Below are 21,350 nucleotides of genomic sequence, written 5' to 3' on the forward strand. Positions count from 1 at the left end.
ACACACACACACACACACGGTGAATACTTACATATATGTTTATATTAAAATGTTCCATAGTAAACAAATAGTAAAAAATCGATAGTAAAAAAAGTAATAACTTTTGATTTAGGCAATTCTTTCTTGAATTTTATTGTTTTTTCATAGGTGCTTATTGCTGCATGGTGGCTCTCTTGGCCAGGACACACTTGTGACCTTGGCCCTTTTAGCTGACCTCCTCTCATGTTCTTTTTTAATTAGTGAGTCAGATCTCAATTCCTGTCATTAATGTAGCTTAACATTTAGCCTACTAACTCACTTTTGCAAAAAGGGCTAAGGCTGATTTTTGACTCAAAACTTCTGTGTAAATTTGAGTAAAGACGTTGTATCAAGGCAATGTTTCTAGAAACTTTCCCAGTTCACCAGTGACACCTGTCAGTTTGGGGATTATTTCCGGAATTTCTGTACAGCAAAAAGGAGCAATTAATGAGGCTGAAAAAGCACATCCCAAAGAATGGCAGAAATATTCATCATTACTTTGCTGAACAGAATTTATATCTAAAATATATAAAACATCTAAACAATTAAATCCGAAGTAGTGCCTAAACTTCAATCAATACAGACGGGTGAAAAAGCCCAGAAAGTTTTCAAAAGACCAAATGCGTTGGTCATTAGATACATTTAAAATGTTCAACATCCCTAAGCTTTATGGAAAGGCAAAGCAAATTACATTAAGATGCCATCTCACTCCTGCCAGAATGGTTATCATCAAAAGAACAAGAGCAGTGCTGACAAAACAGAAATGACATTTGCAGAGTGTAATACTGGATTGACAGAACTGAGATTGATTGCTATGCTATCAAATGCTGTGTATACAGTAGGTGCATTGTTATCGTTTAAAGCACATTGGTCCAGTAACACAGAAATAAAGGACAATACCTTGACATTTATCCCATTTCACGTTCAGAGATAAAAGAGCTGCCCATTCTTTCCTGGAGGCTTATGGTAGAAAACTCAGATGGCAAATTTCAGGAGCTATTTTCATTAAGGATGAAATGATGTCTTTATAGAATGCAACCCTCTAAACAGTACTTCTTTTTATTGAGAAAATTTGTTCTACATTTTGTTGTTGCTTTTCTTATGAATTGCATTCATATCAAACCATCTGATGGTTATCTGAGTTATTCTATTCTTGGAAAATTCTATAATTAATTACAGATATTTAAATTATCTTATACAAACCTCTTTAGCACAAGGTGAAGCTTCTGGACAAGTGTGGTCAAAGATGTAACTGCTGAGCCCCGAATAAGAGTGTTCTTGGAACAAAGTAAACAAGTACAGCTATGATCAAACCAGAAGCAGGCTTTCCGTTCTCTTCACCATAAAATATTCCAAATGGGGTGACCATTGTAGTTGCACCCTCAAAACAACAAAATAAGCAAGAATGAAATTATTTAATTTGCAGGAAAATGTGTAGAATATGACACCAGTGTACTAAATGAAATACACTGGAGAGACAGATATTATGTTCTCTGTTATATGTGGGACCTACATTTCAGATGTGTACATATGCCTGTGTGTGTGTGCCTGTGCATGTGCCCATGTGGTGTGCGGGTGTGTGTGTGTGTGTGTGTGTGTGTGTGTGTGTGTGTGTGTGTGTGTGTAGAACACAATATAAAACATAAGCACTACTGTTTAACAAGATGAAGAAAGCTAATGGGATGAACAGGAGAGGGTAATGGGGACTGACTGTGGTCAAAATACATTATGCACTTTAACAAAAATGTTATTGTGAAACTCATTGTTTTTCACAATATTTCTCAACATTGCCTCTAATTTAAACATTTTAAAATGTGCATTTTTCAATACTCATGTTTCAAGTAGATCCATTTTAAAGACTTCCAATACCCAGAAATCTCTCTTGCCATCATCCAAAGATCAAGTCTAGCTAACTCTAAAATCTTCCCCAACAAGGAAAAACTCACTTTTGCTGTATCCTAATCATACTGCTTAAGAAATAAAAAAGGAAATTGAAGACGATTCTTTCTGTTTCAGTCTTTGATTAAAAAGGAAAATACTACTAATGAAAAAGAATCAACACAGGACAAGACACATACACGGCTTCCCAGGAGACTGTCAGCCCCAGAGGGATCAATAAGTGAAAAGTCCAGAGAGTTGAGATTTAGCACTTTTCTCAGACAGTAGGATGGGAGATAACATGGCCACGTAACTTGGACTTTGCACTATTTCCCTCACTGTTTCAAGCAGGTGTGTTCCTTACCATGTTCTCCTATAACTGCCTCTCCTGCCCCTGCCCCTACAGAAAGCCCTCCTTTGGAGCACATAAGACTTTCCTCTGCTCCCTTCCTCAGTTAGCCTTTTTAAGTTTCTGGAAGGACTCTGCTCCCACCTGGGCTATCCAGGGATATGGGAACTGGGCACTTGTTTGTTTCTGGGAATGATGAATATTGGTCTTTAACCTGGGAAATTTGCCAACTAATTTGTGGGAAGATAAGCCCATCTGTGACTGTTCCCAGGGTGTATCAGAAATGGGCTGTTACTGCAGCCAGGTTATGCTTGTCAGGGACCAATGCAGGCTTTCTGACGTTCTTTGCCCCTCCCAATTTTCACCCACCCTAGATTTTCCATTCACTCCTTCTGTATATAAAAGACCTACCTTCTCCTAGTCCAACAACAGACCTTTGTCTCAAACCTGCAGGTAAGTACCTTTTATAGAAAGGCATATGAAGTGTAAGTTAGTCCTCTTACATTTGAGGAATGTAACAAGGAAAATTTTATAAAAAGTTACTCTGAATGATGCCTCAGAGGAGCCACAGCTTCCTTTGAGGTTCAGGGTCCATATTATCCAATGATGAGAAATATTTAAGCATATCTGGTTCTCAGGCAGCCTTTATGCACTGAGAATTGAAGAGCCAAGAGGCCTTGAAAAGGATCAAGGGTGATTACTGCAGTTGTCTTCTGTTTTCTTTAATAGAGATTGTTGACTTGCATCCTAAGCAGAAGACGGTCTGCTGCTCATCATGACTAGCAACAAATACTTCATTCTGCTTTCATGCCTGATGGTTCTTTCTCCAAGCCAAGGTGAGCACTTTTTCTTAGATTATATTTTTGGAAATTATCACTCAAAGCTACCACCCTATCCCTATCAACCTGATTCACTTGGACAAAGGCAGAAGCAATGTCAGTCATGGGTTGATCTTTACTCCTTCTCTAATTCCATCTCTTCTGGGATTTGGGGGAGAAATTTAAAACCACCTCTTCTCAATGGGCACTGACATTTGATTGGATCATCTGTGTAACTTTATGTACTATGAAACATTTGAGCAGGCTTGTGGGCTAATAGAGATGAAGAAGTGAGGGGATTCCTGTATAGGAAAAGGTGGCAGTTAAAACTAATGAAATAAATCTCACAGGGCAACTCATTATTAATTCTTGTCTTGAGGAATGAGAGATGAGAGAGAAGATCAAAGATGCAGGGAATGGAGTGTGTAGTCATAGTATGTCTGTGCTGTATGGAGGAATTCCACAAGTTGGCTTATCTTTTAGCCTCATCCCAGTACTAAGCATACCTTTAACTACTTTTTCATAGGCCAGGAGGCTGAAGAAGATCTGCCATCTGCCAGGATCAGTTGTCCAGAAGGTTCCAATGCCTACAGTTCCTACTGTTACTACTTCATTGAAGACCATTTAACTTGGGCTGAGGCAGATGTGAGTGAGTAGGGAAATGTACAAAGGGATGCATCAGAATGTAGATGCCACTGACATTTCCTCACGTCTTCAGAAGTTTCACTAGATCACTTGCCTGACATATAACTGGGATCTTCTTCCCCAAGTCTGTCTTTTATTTTAAACCTTTCTAAGCAGAAATCCTGGGGATTAGTCAGTCCCATCAGGAACATGATGTTGTTGTCCTTTTCTGACTCATACTTTGGAAGAACAGAGTTTATTACTCAAAACTTCTTTCTTCACTGAGTAATCTATTTCTCTCCCACTTACACAGCTTTTTTGCCAGAACATGAACTCAGGCTACTTGGTGTCAGTGCTCAGCCAGGCTGAGGGCAACTTTCTGGCCTCTCTGATTAAGGAGAGTGGTACCACAGCTGCCAATGTCTGGATTGGCCTCCATGATCCCAAAAATGTGAGTATGTGACCTCTTTCTCTCCTAATACTCAGTTCAAGTGGGAGATCTAGGACAGTGATGCAAGAGCTTGCTTTTGTGGTGTTCATAGACAGCAATATCTTAGAATGTTTGAGGCTTGTAAGGACTACCACAGGTAGTTGTGGAGATGCCTGAAGGCTCAGCTCCTTAGCATTCCTTACATTAATGAACAGTATAATTCTATTTCAAGGAGCCTATGTTTGTGGGCCTTACTCTTAACTCTCTGGGTAATCTCTGAGTTAGAAAGAATTGTTTTCAAATAATGCAAGAGAAGAGAATCTACTGTCTGTATATTAGCAGTCAATGGTGTGCCAGGTTATAAAAAAAGGTTTCCTTCTGTGCCTCCAGAAAGAAAACTTAGGAACCACTTTTTGTAATGGTATTTATAAATTCTGTCTTGAAAATGTTACGTTTTGTGGTACAGATGAGGAACTTGGACATTTATTTAAAAGTGAAGCTTAGAGCAAAAGCTCATGAAACCTCATCACATTCAGAAAGATGGGTTGGTTCATTCTTGAAACTTTTTTTCTTTGGTTTGTTTCCAAATTTCCACAAAGGACAGGTTCTTTCCCTCTTTTCTAGTTTGTGGATGCTCTTATCTTACTGCTTCTCTTGCAGAATCGCCGCTGGCACTGGAGCAGTGGGTCTCTGTTTCTCTACAAATCCTGGGACACTGGGTATCCTAACAATTCCAATCGTGGCTACTGTGTATCTGTGACTTCAAACTCAGGTGAGAGACAAAGAACTCTCGTTCTACTATTTGCCTTTGTTCAGGTCTTGGGATGGAGATGAGGTGACTTTGAAGAGAGAGGCAGAGCAATTCAACTTTCAAGAAATGAAAGACAGTCTCCTACATTTCTTATCCCGAGACTTAAGGAACCTCTTGGTTTGACTTTTCCCACTTGGTTTGTAGGATACAAGAAATGGAGAGATAACAGTTGTGAAGCCCAATTATCATTTGTCTGCAAGTTCAAAGCCTGAAATCACCTGAAAAAAACAGTCATACAGAGCCAGACAATAAAATACTAATGGAGTCAAAAATGAAACTAGACCATCTATCAAAAGCAAAGTTGACCCCCTCTTCCTGGACAAACATTCTTGCCTCACTGCCCTATGGTATCTTTATCTCCATTATTGTATGTAACCCTGCATAATTTAAATAAAAATACCTTCACAATATTGCATTTCTGAATCAGTTATATATACTGATCACACATTTTCCTCTGGTATAGAAGGGAGTCTAGAATTCTCAGGCTTTCTTTGATAAAGAGGTTGAAATATCTATCCACATGCAGGTTAGTTTATGAGTCTGTTGTCCAAAGTTGGATTAATACATAAAAAGTCTATCTAAAATCTACAAGTGTGCATGTGTTTACAAGAATTATTAGATTTTGGGGTATCTTGGTGCTCTGGAGTAATATTGTAAGGGAGCTTTTTTCATTACTCAGTTAAGGAAATTAAAGCCATAACCAACATGTCAGGAAACCTTATGGGTCTAAAAGATTTAATGAATTCATGGTATAAAATTTTTGAGTCCTGAAAGCCTATAACTAATCTTAAATGACAATCTTTAAATTAACGAATCAATGAATTTATGAAGAATGGTCCGAATAAAATATACTTTCCTATTTTATTCATCTTTATTAACTTGGGTATTTCTTATTTACATTTCAATTGTTATTCCCTTTCCCGTTTTCCAGGCAAACATCACCCTAACCCCTCCCCCACCCTTCTATATGGGTGTTCCCCTCCCCATCCTCCCCATTACCGCCATCCCCCCAACAATCCTAATCACTGGGGGTTCAGTCTTGGCAGGACCAAGGGCTTCCCCTTCCACTGGTGCTCTTACTAGGCTATTCATTGCTACCTATGAGGTTGGAGCCCAGGGTCAGTCCCTGTATAGTCTTTGGGTAGTGGCTTAGTTCCTGGAAGCTCTGGTTGGTTGGCACTGTTGTTCATATGGGGTCTCAAGCCCCTTCCAGCTCTTTCAGTCCTTTCTCTGATGTTTTCAACGGGGGTTCCGTTCTCACTTCAGTGGTTTGCTGCTGGCATTCGCTTATGTATTTGCCATATTCTGGCTGTGTCTCTCAGGAGAGATCTACATCCTGTCCCTGTCAGCCCGCACTTCTGTGCATCATCCATCTTATGTAGTTTGGTGGCTGTATATGTATGGGCCACATGTGGGGCAGGCTCTGAATGGGTGTTCCTTCAATCTCTGTTCTAAACTTTGCCTCCCTATCCAATCCCAAGGGTATTCTTGTTCCCCATTTAAGAAGGAGTGAAGCCTTCCCATTTTGGTCATCCTTCTTGAGATTCATGTGTTCTGTGCATTTAGGGTAATTCGAGTATTTGGACTAATATCCACTTATCAATGAGTGCATACCATGTGTGTTTTTCTGTAATTAGGTTACCTCACTCAGGATGATATTTTCCAGTTCCATCCATTTGCCTATGAATTTCATAAAGTCATTGTTTTTGATAGCTCATTAGTATTCCATTGTGTAGATGTATCACATTTTCTGTATACATTCCTCTGTTGAAGGGCATCTGTGTTCTTTCCAGCTTCTGGCTATTATAAATAAGGCTGCTATGAACATAGTGGAGCACATGTCTTTCTTATATGTTGGGACATCTTTTGGGTATATGCCCAAGAGAGGTATAGCTGGGTCCTCAGGTAGTTCAATATCCAATTTTCTGAGGAACCTCCAGACTGATTTCCAGAATGGTTGTACCAGTCTGCAACCCCACCAACAATGGAGGAATGTTCCTCTTTCTCCGCATCCTCGCCAGCATCTGCTGTCACCTGAGTTTTTGATCTTAGCCATTCTCACTGGTGTGAGGTGAAATCTCAGGGTTGTTTTGATTTGCATTTCCCTTATGACTGAAGATGTTGAACATTTCTTTAGGTGTTTCTCAGCCATTCGGCATTCCTCAGCAGTGAATTCTTTGTTTAGCTTTGAACTCAATTTTTAATAGGGTTATTTGTCTCCCTGTGGTCTAACTTTTTGAGTTCTTTGTTTATTTTGGATATGAGCCCTCTATTGGTAGGATTAGTAAAGATCTTTTCCCAATCTGTTGGTTGCCATTTTCTTCTAACAGTGTCCTTTGCCTTACAGAAGCTTCGTTGTTTTATGAGATCCCATTTGTCGATTCTTGACCTTAAAGCATAAGCCATTGGTGTTTGTTCATGAAATTTTCTCCAGTGCTCATATGTTCAAGATTCTTCCCCACTTTTTCTTTATTAGTTTGAGTGTATCTGGTTTGATGTGGAGGTCCTTGATCCAGTTGGACTTAAGCTTTGTACAGGGTGATAAGCATGGGTCGATCTGCATTCTTCTATATGATGACCTCCAGTTGAACCAGCACCATGTGCTGAAAATGCTCTTTTTTCCATTGGATGGTTTCGGCTCCTTTGTCAAAAATCAAATGACCATAGGTGTGTGGGTTCATTTCTGGGTCTTCAATTCTATTCCACTGGTCTATCTGTCTGTCTCTGTACCAATACCATGCAGTTTTTTTCACTATTGCTCTTTAATACTGCTTGAGTTCAGGGAAAGTGATTCCCCAGGAATTCCTTTTATTGTTGAGGATAGTTTTACCTATCCTGGGTTTTTGTTATTCCAGATTAATTTGCAAATTGTTCTGTCGAACTCTATTAATAATTGGGTTGGAATCTGGATCAGGATTGCATTGAATCTGTAGATCACTTTTGGTAAAATAGCCATTTTTACTTTATTAATCCTGCCAATCCATGAGCATGGGAGATCTTTCCGTCTTCTGAGATCTTCAGATTTTTTCTTCAGAGGCTTGAAGTTCTTAACATACAGAACTTTCACTTGCTTGGTTAAAGTCACACCAAGGTATTTTATATTATTTGGGACTATTTTGAAGGGTGTCACTTCCCTAATTTCTTTCTCAGCTTGTTTCTCTTTTGTGTAGAGGCAGGCTACTGATTTATTTGAGTTAATTTTATACCCAGACACTTTGCTGAAGGTGTTTATCAGGTTTAGTAGTTCTCTGGTGGAACTTTTGGGATCACTTAAATATACTATCATATCATCTGCAAATAGTGATATTTTGACTTCTTCATTTCCAATTTGTATCCCTTTGATCTTTTGTTGTCTAATTGCTCTGGCTAGGACTTTGAGAACTGTATTCAATACGTAGGGAGAGAGTCGGCAGCCTTGTCACATCCCTGATTTTAATGGAATTGCTTCAATTTCTCTCCATTTAGTTAATATTAGTTACTGTTTTGTTGTATATGGCATTTTACTATGCTTAGATATGGGCCTTGCATTTCTGTTCTTTCCAGGACGTTTATCATGAAGGTGTCTTGAATTTTGTCAAATGCTTTCTCAGCATCTAATGAAATAATTAAGTGGTTTTTATTTTTCAGTTTGTTTATATAGTGGATTACATAGATGGTTTTCCATATATTAAACCATCCCTGCATCCCTGGAATGAAGCTTACTTGATCATGATGAATGATTGCTTTGGTGTGCTCATGGACTCAGTTTGCAAGAATTTTATTGAACATTTTTGGGTCAATATTCATAAGGAAAATTGGTCTAAAGTTCTCTTTCTTTGTTGGGTCTTTGTGTGGTTTAAGTTAAGAGTAATTGTGGCTTCATAGAAATAATTCTGCATTGCTCCATCTGTTTCAATTTTGTGGAATAGTTTGGATAATATTGGTATGAGGTCTTCTATGAAGGTTTGATAGAATTCTGCACTAAACCTGTCTGGACCTGGGCTCTTTTTGGTTGGGAGACCTTTAATGACAGCTTCTATTTCCTTAGGAGTTATGGGGTTGTTTAACTGGTTTATCTGTTCCTGATTTAACTTCGGTACCTGTTCTGTCTAGGAACCTGTCCATTTCCTTCAGATTTTCAGGTTTTGTTGAATATAGGCTTTTGTAGTAGGATGTGTTGTTTTTTTGAATTTCCTCTGATTCTGTTGTTATGTCTCCCTTTTAATTTCTGCTTTTGTTAATTAGGACACACTCTCTGTGTCCTCTGGTTAGTCTGCTAAGGGTTTATCTATCTTGATGAGTTTCTCAAAGAACCAGCTTTTGGTTCTGTTGATCCTTTCTATTGTCCTTTTTGTTTCTATTTGGTTGACTTCAGCTCTGAGTTTGATTATTTCCTGCCTTCTACTCCTCCTGCGTGTATTTGCTTCTTTTTGTTCTAGAGCTTTTAGGTGTGCTGTCAAGCTGCTGATATATGCTCTCTCCTGTTTCTTTCTGCAGGGACTCAAAGGTATGAGTTTTCCTCTTAGCACAGCTTTCATTGTGAAGTTTGGGTATGTTGTACCTTCATTTTCATTAAATTCTAAGAATTCTTTAATTTCTTTCTTTATTTCTTCCTTGACCAGGTTATCGCTGAGTAGAGCATTGTTCAACTTCCATGTATATGTGGGTGTTCTTCCCTTATTGATGATTTCTATGGAATCTTCTGCTCCTGAGATTCTCTGATCTATCTCTTGTATTCTGTTGGTGATGCGTGTATCTACGGCTCCTTGTCTCTTCCTTTGGTTTCTATATCTAGGGTTGTCTCCCTTTGTGCTTTCTTTAAACCTCTATTTCCATTTTTAATTCCTTCACCTGTTTGATTGTGTTTTCCTCTAATTCTTTCAGGGATTTTTGTGTTTTTTCTCTGTATAGGCTTCTACTTGTTTATTTGTGTTTTCCTGCATTTCTGTATGGGAGTTCTTTATGTCTTTCTTGACGTCCTCCATCATCATGATCAAATGTGATTTAAAATCTAGATCTTGCTTTTAATGTGTTTGAATATTCAGTGTTTGCTTTGGTGGGAGAATTGGGCTCCATTGATGCCATGTATTGATGCCATTGATGCCATCTTGGTTTATGTTGCTTGGGTTCCTGCGCTTGCCTCTCGCCATCAGGTTGTCTCAGGTGGTACCTTGTTCTATTTCTGACAGTGGCTAGACTGTTCTATAGGCCTGTGTGTCAGGAGTGCTGTAGACCTGTTTTCCTGTTTTCTTTCAGTCAGTTATGGGAACAGAGTGTTCTGCTTTCAGGCGTGTAGTCTTTCCTGTCTACTGGTCTTCAGCTGTTCCTGTGGCCCTGTGTCCTGAGTCTACCAGGCAGGTCAATTGAAGCAGAAAATTTGGTCTTACCTCCGGTCCCAGGACTGAAGTTGCTCCTGGGGGGCTATGTTTCAGCTCTCCATGAGGGAGGCAACCAGAAGGGCCTGCCCAGCCTTCTCGTGAGTCTCTGTGCACAGGGGGTCCAGATGGTGCTAGGCGTTGTCCTCTAGAGTCAGAAATGTGGGCAGAGAGTAGTCTCCTCTGGCTTCTCAGGAGTGTCTGCCCCTCTGAAAGTCTAACTCTCCCTCCCACATGATTTGGGTGTAGGGAGCTGTTTGACTGGGTCCCTTCAGATCCGGGCACAGTCTGGACTGCAGCATTCAGTGCCCCTTTCTTCCTGTTTCTAGAGGCCCTGTACAGTTTCCTCTTGGGCCAGGAATATTGGCAAGAGTGGGCAGTACTGGAGGTCTCTCCTGCCTGCATTCTCAGGAGTGCCCACCTGTCTGGGTGATGAGCTCTCTCTCCCACAGGGTTTGGGAGCAGGGAGCTGTGGGCCGGGATCAGCGAGGTTCAGGCTCCAGCTAGAAACCGGAAGTGTCCAGTCCCAGAGGAATTTTGCCTTTGTGTGTCCTGAGTCCACCAGGCAGGTCACTTGGAGCAGAAAAGTTGGTCTTACCTCTGGTCTCAGGCCTGAAGTCTCTCCTTGAGGCTGGGTTTCAGCTCTCTGTGAGAGAAGCAACCAGAACATTCTACTTTAAAATCAGGGATTGAAGGGTGGTAGCCATGGCATGGTGTATGTAAACACTAAGAGACAGCAGCTACCTGTGGAAAGTCATTTTCCAAATGAAGGTAAAATGAGACAGAAAGATATTCTTGGTCAAACAAAACAAAGAATTAACATCAAGATGATGAATCCTAGGTGTTAGAAGAATTTTCCGTCAGAAGGAAGAAGGTCCCACATGAAAATGTGGACATTCAGGTGGGATGAGGACATAGGTGAAGTGTTTGAAAAGATTATGCATTAAGGCTTGCATGAAGGAGTGACCACAAGAGGTTAGAATATTATTGCAACAGGAATATATCATGATTGTATTATAAAGATGGGGAATTGTTTAAGTTCAAGTGTGAAATGACACTTTATGTCCTAGAAACTGGTAAATATGTTTGTCTGTGATCAACTGCAAGAATTGTATGTGGTGATCCCTATAAATGCCAGTTTTAAACAAAACACAGAAAGAAATGAATAAACATGCCCTTTCTGTCAACCTGAAGAGGGAGGCATAATTTTCAAAACAACTCAATTATTAAAAGAAAACATGGTGGCCCAAACCTCTCTGATCCCAGCCCACAGCTCCTGCTCCCAAGTCCCATGGGAGAGAGAACTGAACACCAAGAAGTGTGGGAAATCCTGAGACTACAGGGCAGGACAGACTTCCACTTATGCCCACATATGCCCACATCCCTGACCCAACAGGAAACTGCATGGTGCCTCTGGACACAGGAATATAGGAGCAGTCAAGCTGCAGGAACTCCACTGTCCAGTTCTGCACCAAGATCTGAACTGAACTGGTCAAACAGCTCCCTGCATCCATCCTGTGTGGGGGACAGTTAGACCCTCAGAAATGTGGACACTACTGTGAAACCAAAGGAAACTACAATCTGCCAACATTCCCAACTCAAGAGGAAAATGCCTTGTGCCATCTGTGCTCCCTGAACCAAGGGGCCTAGGAGAAGTAGGGGCAGGACCCTTCTGGTTGCTGTCCTCATAGAGACCTGAAAGCCAGCTGCCAGGAAAGGCTACACGCCTGAGAGCAGAACACTCTCTTCCTATAACTGGCTGAAAGAAAACAGGAAAACAGATCTCCAGGAGTGCTGACACACAGACCCACAAAAGGGTCAAGCCACAATCAGAAACAGCAAGACAAGCTAACACCAGACACAACCTGATGGCGAGAGGAAGCACAAGAATCCAAGCAATAGAAAACAAGACTACTTGACATCATCAGAGGCCAGATCTCCATCCAAAGAAAACACTGGATATCCAAACACACCGGAGAAGCAAGATCTAGAATTAAAATTACATTTTATCATGATGATGGAGGACTTTAAGAAGGTCATAAATAACTCCCTTAAATAAATACAGGACAACACAAGTAAATAACTAGAAACACTTAAAGAGGAAACACTAAAATCCTAAAAGAACTACTGGGAAAAAAACAATCAAACAGGAGAAGGAAAGGAACAAAACCATCTAGGAGTTAAAAATGTAAATAGAAACAATAAAGAAAACACATGGGAGACAACCCTGGAAATAGAAAACCTAGGGAAGAGATCAGGAATGATAAAAGTGAGCATCACCATCAGAACACACGAGATAGAGGAGAGAATCTCAGGAGCAGTAGATACCATAGAAAACATCGACACAACTGTCAAAGATAATGTAAAACAGAGAAAAGTTCGTAGCCCAAAGCATACAGGAAATCCAGGACAAATGAGAAGATCAAATCTAAGGATACTAGGTATAAAAGAGAGTGAAGACTCCCAATTTCAAAGGCCAGTAAATATCTTCAACAAAATCATAGAAGAAAACTTTCCTAACCTAAAGAAAGAGATGCCCATAAACATACAAGAAGCCTACAGAACTCCAAATAGATTGGACCTGAAAAGAAATTCCTCTCATCACATAAGAGTCAAAACACCTAATGCACAAAACAAAGAAAGAATATTAAAAGCAGTAAGGGAATATTACTCAGCTATCAAAAACAACGACTTTATGAAATTATAGGGCAAATGGTTGGAACTGGAAAATATCATCCTGAGTGAGCTAACCTAATCACAGAAAGACATACATGGTATGCACTCATTGATAAGTGGCTACTAGCCCAAATGCTTGAATTACCCTAGATGCCTAGAACAAATGAAACTCAAGACGGATGATCAAAATGCGAATGCTTCACTCCTTCTTTAAAAGGGGAACAAGAATACCCTTGGAAGGGAAGAGAGAGGCAAAGATTAAAACAGAGACTGAAGGGACACCCATTCAGAGCCTGCCCCACATGTGGCCCATATATATACAGCCACCCAATTAGACAAGATGGATGAAGCAAAGAAGTGCAGAAGTGTAGATCGCTCCTGAGAGACACAGCCAGAATACAGCAAATACAGAGGCAAATGCCAGCAGCAAACCACTGAACTGAGAATAGGACCCCAGTTGAAGGAATCAGAGAAAGAACTGGAAGAGCTTGAATGGGCTCGAGACCCCATATGTACAACAATGCCAAGCAACCAGAGCTTCCAGGGACTAAGCCACTACCTAAATACTATACATGGACTGACCCTGGACTCTGACCTCATAGGTAGCAATGAATATCCTAGTAAGAGCACCAGTGGAAGGGGAAGCCCTGGGTCCTGCTAAGACTGAACCCCAAGTGAACTAGACTGTTTGGGGGAGGGCGGCAATGGGGGGAGGGTGGGAAGGGGAACACCCATAAGGAAGGGAAGGGGAGAAGGGGATGTTTGCCCGGAACCCAGGAGAGGGAATAACAATCGAAATGCATATAAGAAATATTCAAGTTAATAAAAAAAAATAATAATAATAAAAAAAAAAGGTCAAGTAACATATAAAGGCAGACCTATCAGAATTATACCAGACTTCTCACTAGAGGCTATGAAAGCCAGAAGATCCTGGACAGATATCATACAGACCCTAAGAGAACACAAATGCCAGCCCAGGCTATCATATCCAGCAAAATACTCAATTAACATTGAGGGAGAAACCAAGATATTCCATGACAAAACCAAATTTACATAAAAATCTTTCTAGAAATCCAGCCCTACCAAGGATAATAAATGGCAAAGCCCAACACAAGGAGATAAGGTATACACTAGAAAGACCAAGAAAATAATCTTCTTACAACAAAACCAAAAGAAGAGAAGGACCACAGGCATAATCCCACCTACAAGTATGAAAATAACAGGAAGCAACAATCACTATTCCTTAATATCTCTCAATGGAGATCAATGGACTCAATTCCCCAATAAAAAGACACAGAATAAGAGACTGGATAGGTAAAGAGGATCCAGGATTTTGTTGCATATAGGAAACACACCTCAGAGACAAAGAAAGACACTGCCTCAGAGTAAACGGCTGGAAAACCAATTTGCAATCAAATTGTCTGAAGAAGCAAGCTGGAGTAGCCATTCTAATATCGAATAAAATCAATTTTCAACCAAAAGTAATCAAAAAAGGTAAGGAAGGACACTTGATGTTCATTAAAGGAAAACTCCACCAAGATGAATTCTCAATCCTAAATATCTATGCTCCAAATACAAGGGCACCTACATACATAAAAGAAACATTACTAAAGCTCAAAGCACACATTGCACATCACATAATAATAGTAGGATATTTCAGCACCCAACTCTCATCAATGGACAGATCATGGAAACAGAAATTAAACAGAGACATAGACAGACTAAGAGAAGTCATGAACCAAATGGAGTTAACAGATAATTATAAAATATTCTATCCTAAAACAAAAGGATATACCTGCTTCTCACCACCTCATGGTACTTTCTCCAAAATTGAACATATAATTGGTCATAAAACAGGCCTCAACAGATACAGAAAGACAGAAATAATCCCATGCAGTCTATCAGACCACCACGAACTAAGGCTGCTCTTCAATAACAAAAATAAGGAAAAAATGCCCAAATATACATGGGAGTTGAACCATGCTCTACTCAATGATAACTTGGTCAATGAAAAAATAAGGAAATAAATTAAAGCCTTCTTAAAATTTAATGAAAATGAAGGTACCACATACCCAAATTTATGGGACATGAAGAAATCTGTTCTAAGAGGAAAACTCATAGCTCTGAGTGCCTGCAGAAAGAAACAGGAAACAGCTTGACAGCACACCAAAAAGCTTTAGAACAAAAAGAAGCAAATATACTGAGGAGGAGTAGAAGGCAGGAAATAATCAAACTCAGGGTTGAAATCAACCAAGTAGAAACAAAAAGGACTATACAAACAATCAACAGAACCAGGAGCTGGCTCTTTGAGAAGATCAACAAGATAGATAAATCCTCAGCCAGACTAAACAGAGGGCACAGAGAATGTGTCCAAATTAAGAAAATCAGAAATGAAAAGGGAGATATAACAACAGAATCAGAGGAACTTCAAAAAATCATCAGATCCTGCTACAAGATCCTGTATTCAACAAAACTTGAAAATCTGCAGGAATGGACAATTTTCTAGACAAATACCAGGTTCCAAAGTTAAATCAGGAACAGATACAACCATTTAAACAACCCCATAACTCCTAAAGAAATAGAAGCAGTCATTAAAAGTCTCCCAACCAAAAAGAGCCCGGACCAGATGGGTTTAGTGCAGAATTCTATCAGACCTTCTTACAAGACCTCATACCAATACTGTCCAAACTATTCGACAAATTTGAAACCAACAGAGCACTACCAAAATCCTTCTATGAATCCATAATTACTCTTATACCTAAACCACACAAAGGTCCAACAAAGAGAACTTCGGACCAATTTCTCTTATGAATATTGACATAAAAATATTCAATAAAATTCTTGCAAACCGAATCCAAGAACACATCAAAATGATCATGCACCATCATCAAGTAGGCTTCATCCCGGGTTTGAAGGGATGGTACAATATACAGAAAACCATCAACGTGATCCATTATATAAACAAACTCAAAGATAAAATCCACATGATTATTTTATTAGATGCTCAGAAAGCATTTGACAAAATTTAACACCCTTTCATGATAAACATCGTAGAAAGAACAGGAATTCAAAGCCCATACCTAAACAAAGTAAAAGCCATATACAGCAAACCAGTAGCAAACATTAAACTAAATGTAGAGAAACTTGAATCAATACCACTAAAATCAGAGACTAGAGAAGGCTGCCCACTCTCTCCCTACCTATTCAATATAGTTCTCAACGTCCTAGCCAGAGCATTCAGACAACTAAAGGAGATCAAAGGGTTACAGATTGGAAATGAAGAAGTCAAAATATCACTATTTGCAGATGATATGATAGTATATTTAAGTGATCCCAAAAGTTCCACCAGAGAAATACTAAAGCTGATAAACAACTTCAGCAAAGTGACTGGGTATAAAATTAACTCAAATAAATCAGTAGCCTTCCTCTACACAAAAGACAAACAAGCCGAGAAAGAAATTATGGAAACAACACTCTTCACAGTAGTTCCAAATAATATTAAATACCTCAGTATGACTTTAACTAAGCAATTGAAAAATCTCTGTGATAAGAATTTCAAGTCTCTGAAGAAAAATTGAAGATCTCAGAAGATGGAAAGATCTCCCATGCTCATGGAGTGGCAGGATTAATACAGGAAAAATGATCATTTTACCAAAACCAATCTACAGATTCAATGGAATCCCCATCAAAATACCAATCCAATTCTTCAAAGAGTTAGACAGAACAATTTGCAAATTGATTTGGAATAACAGTAAACCCAGGATAGCTAAAAGTATCCTCAACAATAAAAGGACTTCTGTGGGAATTACCATCCCTGACCTCCAACAGTATTACAGAGCAATAGTGATAAAAACTGTAGGTATTGGTACAGAGATAGGCAGGGATAGATTTGAAGAACCAGAAATGAACCCACACACCTATGGTCACCTGATTCTTTACAAAGAAGCCAAAACCTTCCAATGTAAAAACGATAGCATTTTCAACAAACGTTGCTGGTTCAACTGGATGTCACCATGTAGAAGAATGCAAATAGATCCATTCTTGTCACCCTGTACAAAGCTTAAGTCCAAGTGGATCAATGTTCTCCACATCAAACCATATACTCTCAAACTAATAGAAGAAAAAGTAGGGGAAGAATCTCGAACACATGGGCACTGGAGAAAATTTCCTGAACAGAACTCTAATAGCTTATGCTCTAAGATCAAGAGTTGACAAATGGGATCTCATAAAACTGTAAAGCTTCTGTAAGGCAAAGGACACTGTCATTAGGACAAAATGGCAACCAACAGATTGGGAAAAGATCTTTCTACAACTGAAAGAGGGCTAATATCCAAAATATACAAAGAACTTGTGAAGTTAGACTCCAGAGAGCCAATAACCCTATTATAAAATGAGGTAAAGATATAAACGAAGAATTCACAGCTGAGGAATATCGAATGACTTAGAAACACCTAGAGAAATGTTCAACATCCTTAGTCATTAGGCAAATGCAAAGCAAAACATCCCTGAGATTCCTCCTCACACCAGTCAGGATGGCTAAGTTCAAAAACTCAGGTGAGAGCAGATGCTGGCAAGGATGTGGAGAAAGAAGAACACTCCTCCATTGTTTGTGGGATTGCAAACTGGTACATCCTCTTTAGAAATCAATCTGGAGGTTCCTGAGAAAAATGGACATTGCACTGAGGACCCAGCTATACCTCTCCTGGGCATATACCCAAAAGATGCTCCAGCATACATGCTCCACTATGTTTATAGCAGCCTTATATATAATAGCCAGAAGCTGGAAAGATCCCAGACATCCTTCAACAGAGGATTGGATATAGAAAATGTGGTACATCTATGCAATGGAATACTACTCAGCTATCAAAAACAATTACTTCGTGAAATTCTTAGGCAAATGGATGGAACTGGAAAATATCATCCTGAGTGAGGTAACCCAATCACAGAAAAACACACATGGTATGCACTCATTTATAAGTGAATATTAGTTCAAATGCTCGAATTACACAATATGCACAGACCATATGAAACTCAAGAAAGATGACCAAAATGCAGGTGTTTCACTCCTTCTTTAAAAGGGGAACAAAAATATCCATAAGAGGAGATAGGGAGGCAAAGTTTAGAGCATAGACTGAAGGAATGACCATTCAGAACCTGCCCCACATGTGGCTTGTGATTCCATAAAAACAACAATGTCAACCAACCAGAGCTTCCAGGGACTAAACCACTACCCAAAGACTATACTTTGACTGACCGTGGGCTCCAACTGCATAGGTAGCAGTGAATAACCTTGTTGGGGCATCATTGAAAGGGGAAGCCCTTGGTCCTGCCAAGGCTGGACCCCCGTGTATGGGACTGTTGGGGGGAGCGGTAATAGGGGGAGGGTGGGGAGGGGAACACCCATATAAAAGGGAAGGGGGAGGGTTTAGGGGGTTGTTGGACAGGAAACTGGGAAAGGGAATAACATTTGAAATGTAAATAAGAAATACCCAATTTAATAAAAATGGAAAAAAAGAAAAAAGAAAAAGAAAGACATACTTTTCACCATGATGATAATGGACTAAACTTCTGAACTGTAAGCCAGCTCCAATTGAATGCTGTTGTTTATAATAATACAAAAAATAACATATTTAAAAAACAAAATAAAAAAGAAATAATGAATTTAGTCTTCATTCTTATTTTGTACATGGGAATTAGCTAAAGTTTTTCATAAGCTTAAACTGAAAAGCTAACAGGATTGAATTCTTAGAACAAAAGACCATGAGGTGGGAGTTGTTTGGTGGTTGGTGGAGTACCCTCATAGAAGCAGGGTTGGGGATGAGATAAGGGGTTTGTGGAAGGGAAACCAAGATTGGGATAACACTTGAAATGTAAATAAATAAAATAACCAATGTAAAAGGAGAAAAAAGGCTCAAATTAACAGCATTTTCAGGTGAAGGACAACTTCAGGGGACCTGGTTTCAGTTCCCAGCACCCTTCTTGGGTCACTCACAATCTCTCCAACTCTGGTTCTAACAGTTTTGATACCTCAAGCTTTTATGGGCACCTACACTCTTGTGCATACATAAAAACAGGGATAAACATCCACATAAATAAAAAGTTTGTTAAATAAATGACTAGCTCTCTATGACCTGGGATAGTACAATGGTGTCTTGTAACAGTAACAAAACACAGTAATACCAGTTATGTGTGTATATCTAAATATATGAGACTCCATCAACATTTAATAATTTGGTGCCTGAGGTGAATTAGTAAAGCAAAAAACTAACAGCACAGAAGATAGCATTTCCAATTCTGATAAGAAACTTATATAAAATGTTTTATCTACATATGTATCATCTTTCTGTCTGTTCTGTATGTCTATATATCTTACTCTTAGCATTTGATAATAAAAGGTAATATTTCTAACATATTTTTGTTTTTTTAATCCCTCCCCTTCCTCCCTAACATATTTTTCTTAAGTAAGTACAGAGACAACGTGTATACTGTGAACAGAAAAGTCCTGATATACTGGTCATTGGAAATCACGTGTGATTTCCTATTATACACTTATTAGTATGGCTATAATCAGAAAATAGATAATAACATAATCGATTCTGGCAGGATGTTGAGCAACTGGAATCCTTTCACATGGCTGGTGGCAAATATCAGTGCAACTGAATTGCAAAGCAGTGTGGTTGTGCCTAAACGTGTCTGTCACAAAGTGATTTGTTGCTGTAAAATTATTAAAAAGGGCTGTCTTTTACCCTGCACTAGGTCTGGCACCTTAGTGCCCCAAGACATCAGTATGATGTCTTCATATCAGGCAGCAAAGCTTCTCACTTGCTCCATCCCATATCACACTGCCGATTGCTACTCTCTGAGCCTGGCAAAAATCTCTCTACCTGTCTAGTTCCCAAGGCAGGTTGCCACCACACACTCTCTTGAATTCAATTACATCTCCACATGAAACAACACACAACACAATAACCTTTGATCCAGTTGATAATATGTAATTGCCTACCTCAACATACAAAGCCCTGTACATATCCATCCCTTAAGAATATTCATAACACCTTCCTGGTTGCTGCCACCGCGAAAAGCTCGTAGGCAGCACCCCACGAGCAAACTTGAGCCTCGGGACCACAAGTAAGACCAACTTTTCTGCTGCAAGCGACCTGCCTGGTGAACTCAGGACACACAGAGGCAAAATTCCTCTAGGACCGGGCACTTCCGGTGGTTAGTGGGAGTCCCACACCTGCGGATCCCTGCCTGCAGCAGCTCTCTGCTCCCAAACCCCGTGGGAGAGAGACCTCACCCCCTGGTCAGGTGGGCACTCCTGAGGCTGCAGAGTGGAAGAGACCACCAACACTGCCCACCCCTGCACACATCCCTGGCCCAAGAGGAAACTGTATACGGCCTCTGGGTTCCCGTAGAGGAGGGCCCAGGAGCAGCAGGTCCGCTGCATATGAGACGCCGCCAGAACCTGAAGGGACCGACCGGATAAACAGTTCTCTGCACCCAAATCCCGTGGGAGGGAGAGCTAAACTTTCAGAGAGTCAGACATGCCTGGGAAACCAGAAGAGACTGCACTCTGCACACATCTCTGATGCCAGAGGAAAACACCAAATGTCATCTGGAACCCTGGTGCACGGAAGCTCCTGGAAAGGGCAGCACAGATCTTCCTGGTTGCTGCCACCACAGAGAGCTCATAAGCAACACCCCACGAGCAAACTTGAGCCTCGGAACCACAGGTAAGACTAAATTTTCTGCTGCAAGTGATCTGCCTGGTGAACTCAAGACACAGGCCCACAGGAACAGCTGAAGACCTGTAGATAGGAAAAACTACACGCCTGAAAGCAGAACACTTTGTCCCCATAACTGGTTGAAAGAAAACAGGAAAACAGGTCTACAGCACTCCTGAAACACAGGCTTATAGGACAGTCTAGCCACTGTCAGAAATAGCAGAACAAAGTAACACTAGAGATAATCTGATGGCGAGAGGCAAGCACAGGAACCAAAGCAACAGAAACCAAGTCTACATGGCATCATCGGAGCCCAATTCTCCCACCGAAGCAAACACGGAATATCCAAACACAACAGAAAAGCAAGATCTAGTTTCAAAATCATATCTGATCATGATGCTGGAGGACTTCAAGAAAGACGTGAAGAACTCCCTTAGAGAACAAGTAGAAGCCTACAGAGAGGAATCGCAAAAATCCCTGAAAGAATTCCAGGAAAACATAAATAAACAAGTAGAAGCCCATAGAGAGGAGACACAAAAATCCCTGAAAGAATTCCAGGAAAATACAATCAAATAGGTGAAGGAATTAAAAATGGAAATAGAAGCAATCAAGAAAGAACACATGGAAACAACCCTGAATATAGAAAACCAAAGAAGAGACAAGGAGTT

General features: G+C 40.0%; 1 protein-coding gene across 1 annotated transcript; it reads left to right on the forward strand.

Annotated features, from left to right (window-relative positions):
• Nucleotides 1–2,974: 2,974 nt before the first annotated feature.
• Nucleotides 2,975–5,796, forward strand: LOC116902682 (lithostathine). The gene is made up of 5 exons (XM_032905041.1): nt 2,975–3,081; nt 3,590–3,708; nt 4,001–4,138; nt 4,778–4,889; nt 5,073–5,796. Exons 1-5 carry the CDS (start codon nt 3,021–3,023, stop codon nt 5,138–5,140), a joined length of 498 nt encoding a protein of 165 aa, XP_032760932.1. The 5' UTR covers nt 2,975–3,020; the 3' UTR covers nt 5,141–5,796.
• The last annotated feature ends 15,554 nt before the right edge of the window (nt 5,797–21,350 follow it).

The sequence above is a fragment of the Rattus rattus genome, chromosome 6 (genome assembly GCF_011064425.1).
Source record: "Rattus rattus isolate New Zealand chromosome 6, Rrattus_CSIRO_v1, whole genome shotgun sequence".
In the NCBI taxonomy this organism is placed as follows: domain Eukaryota; kingdom Metazoa; phylum Chordata; class Mammalia; order Rodentia; family Muridae; genus Rattus; species Rattus rattus.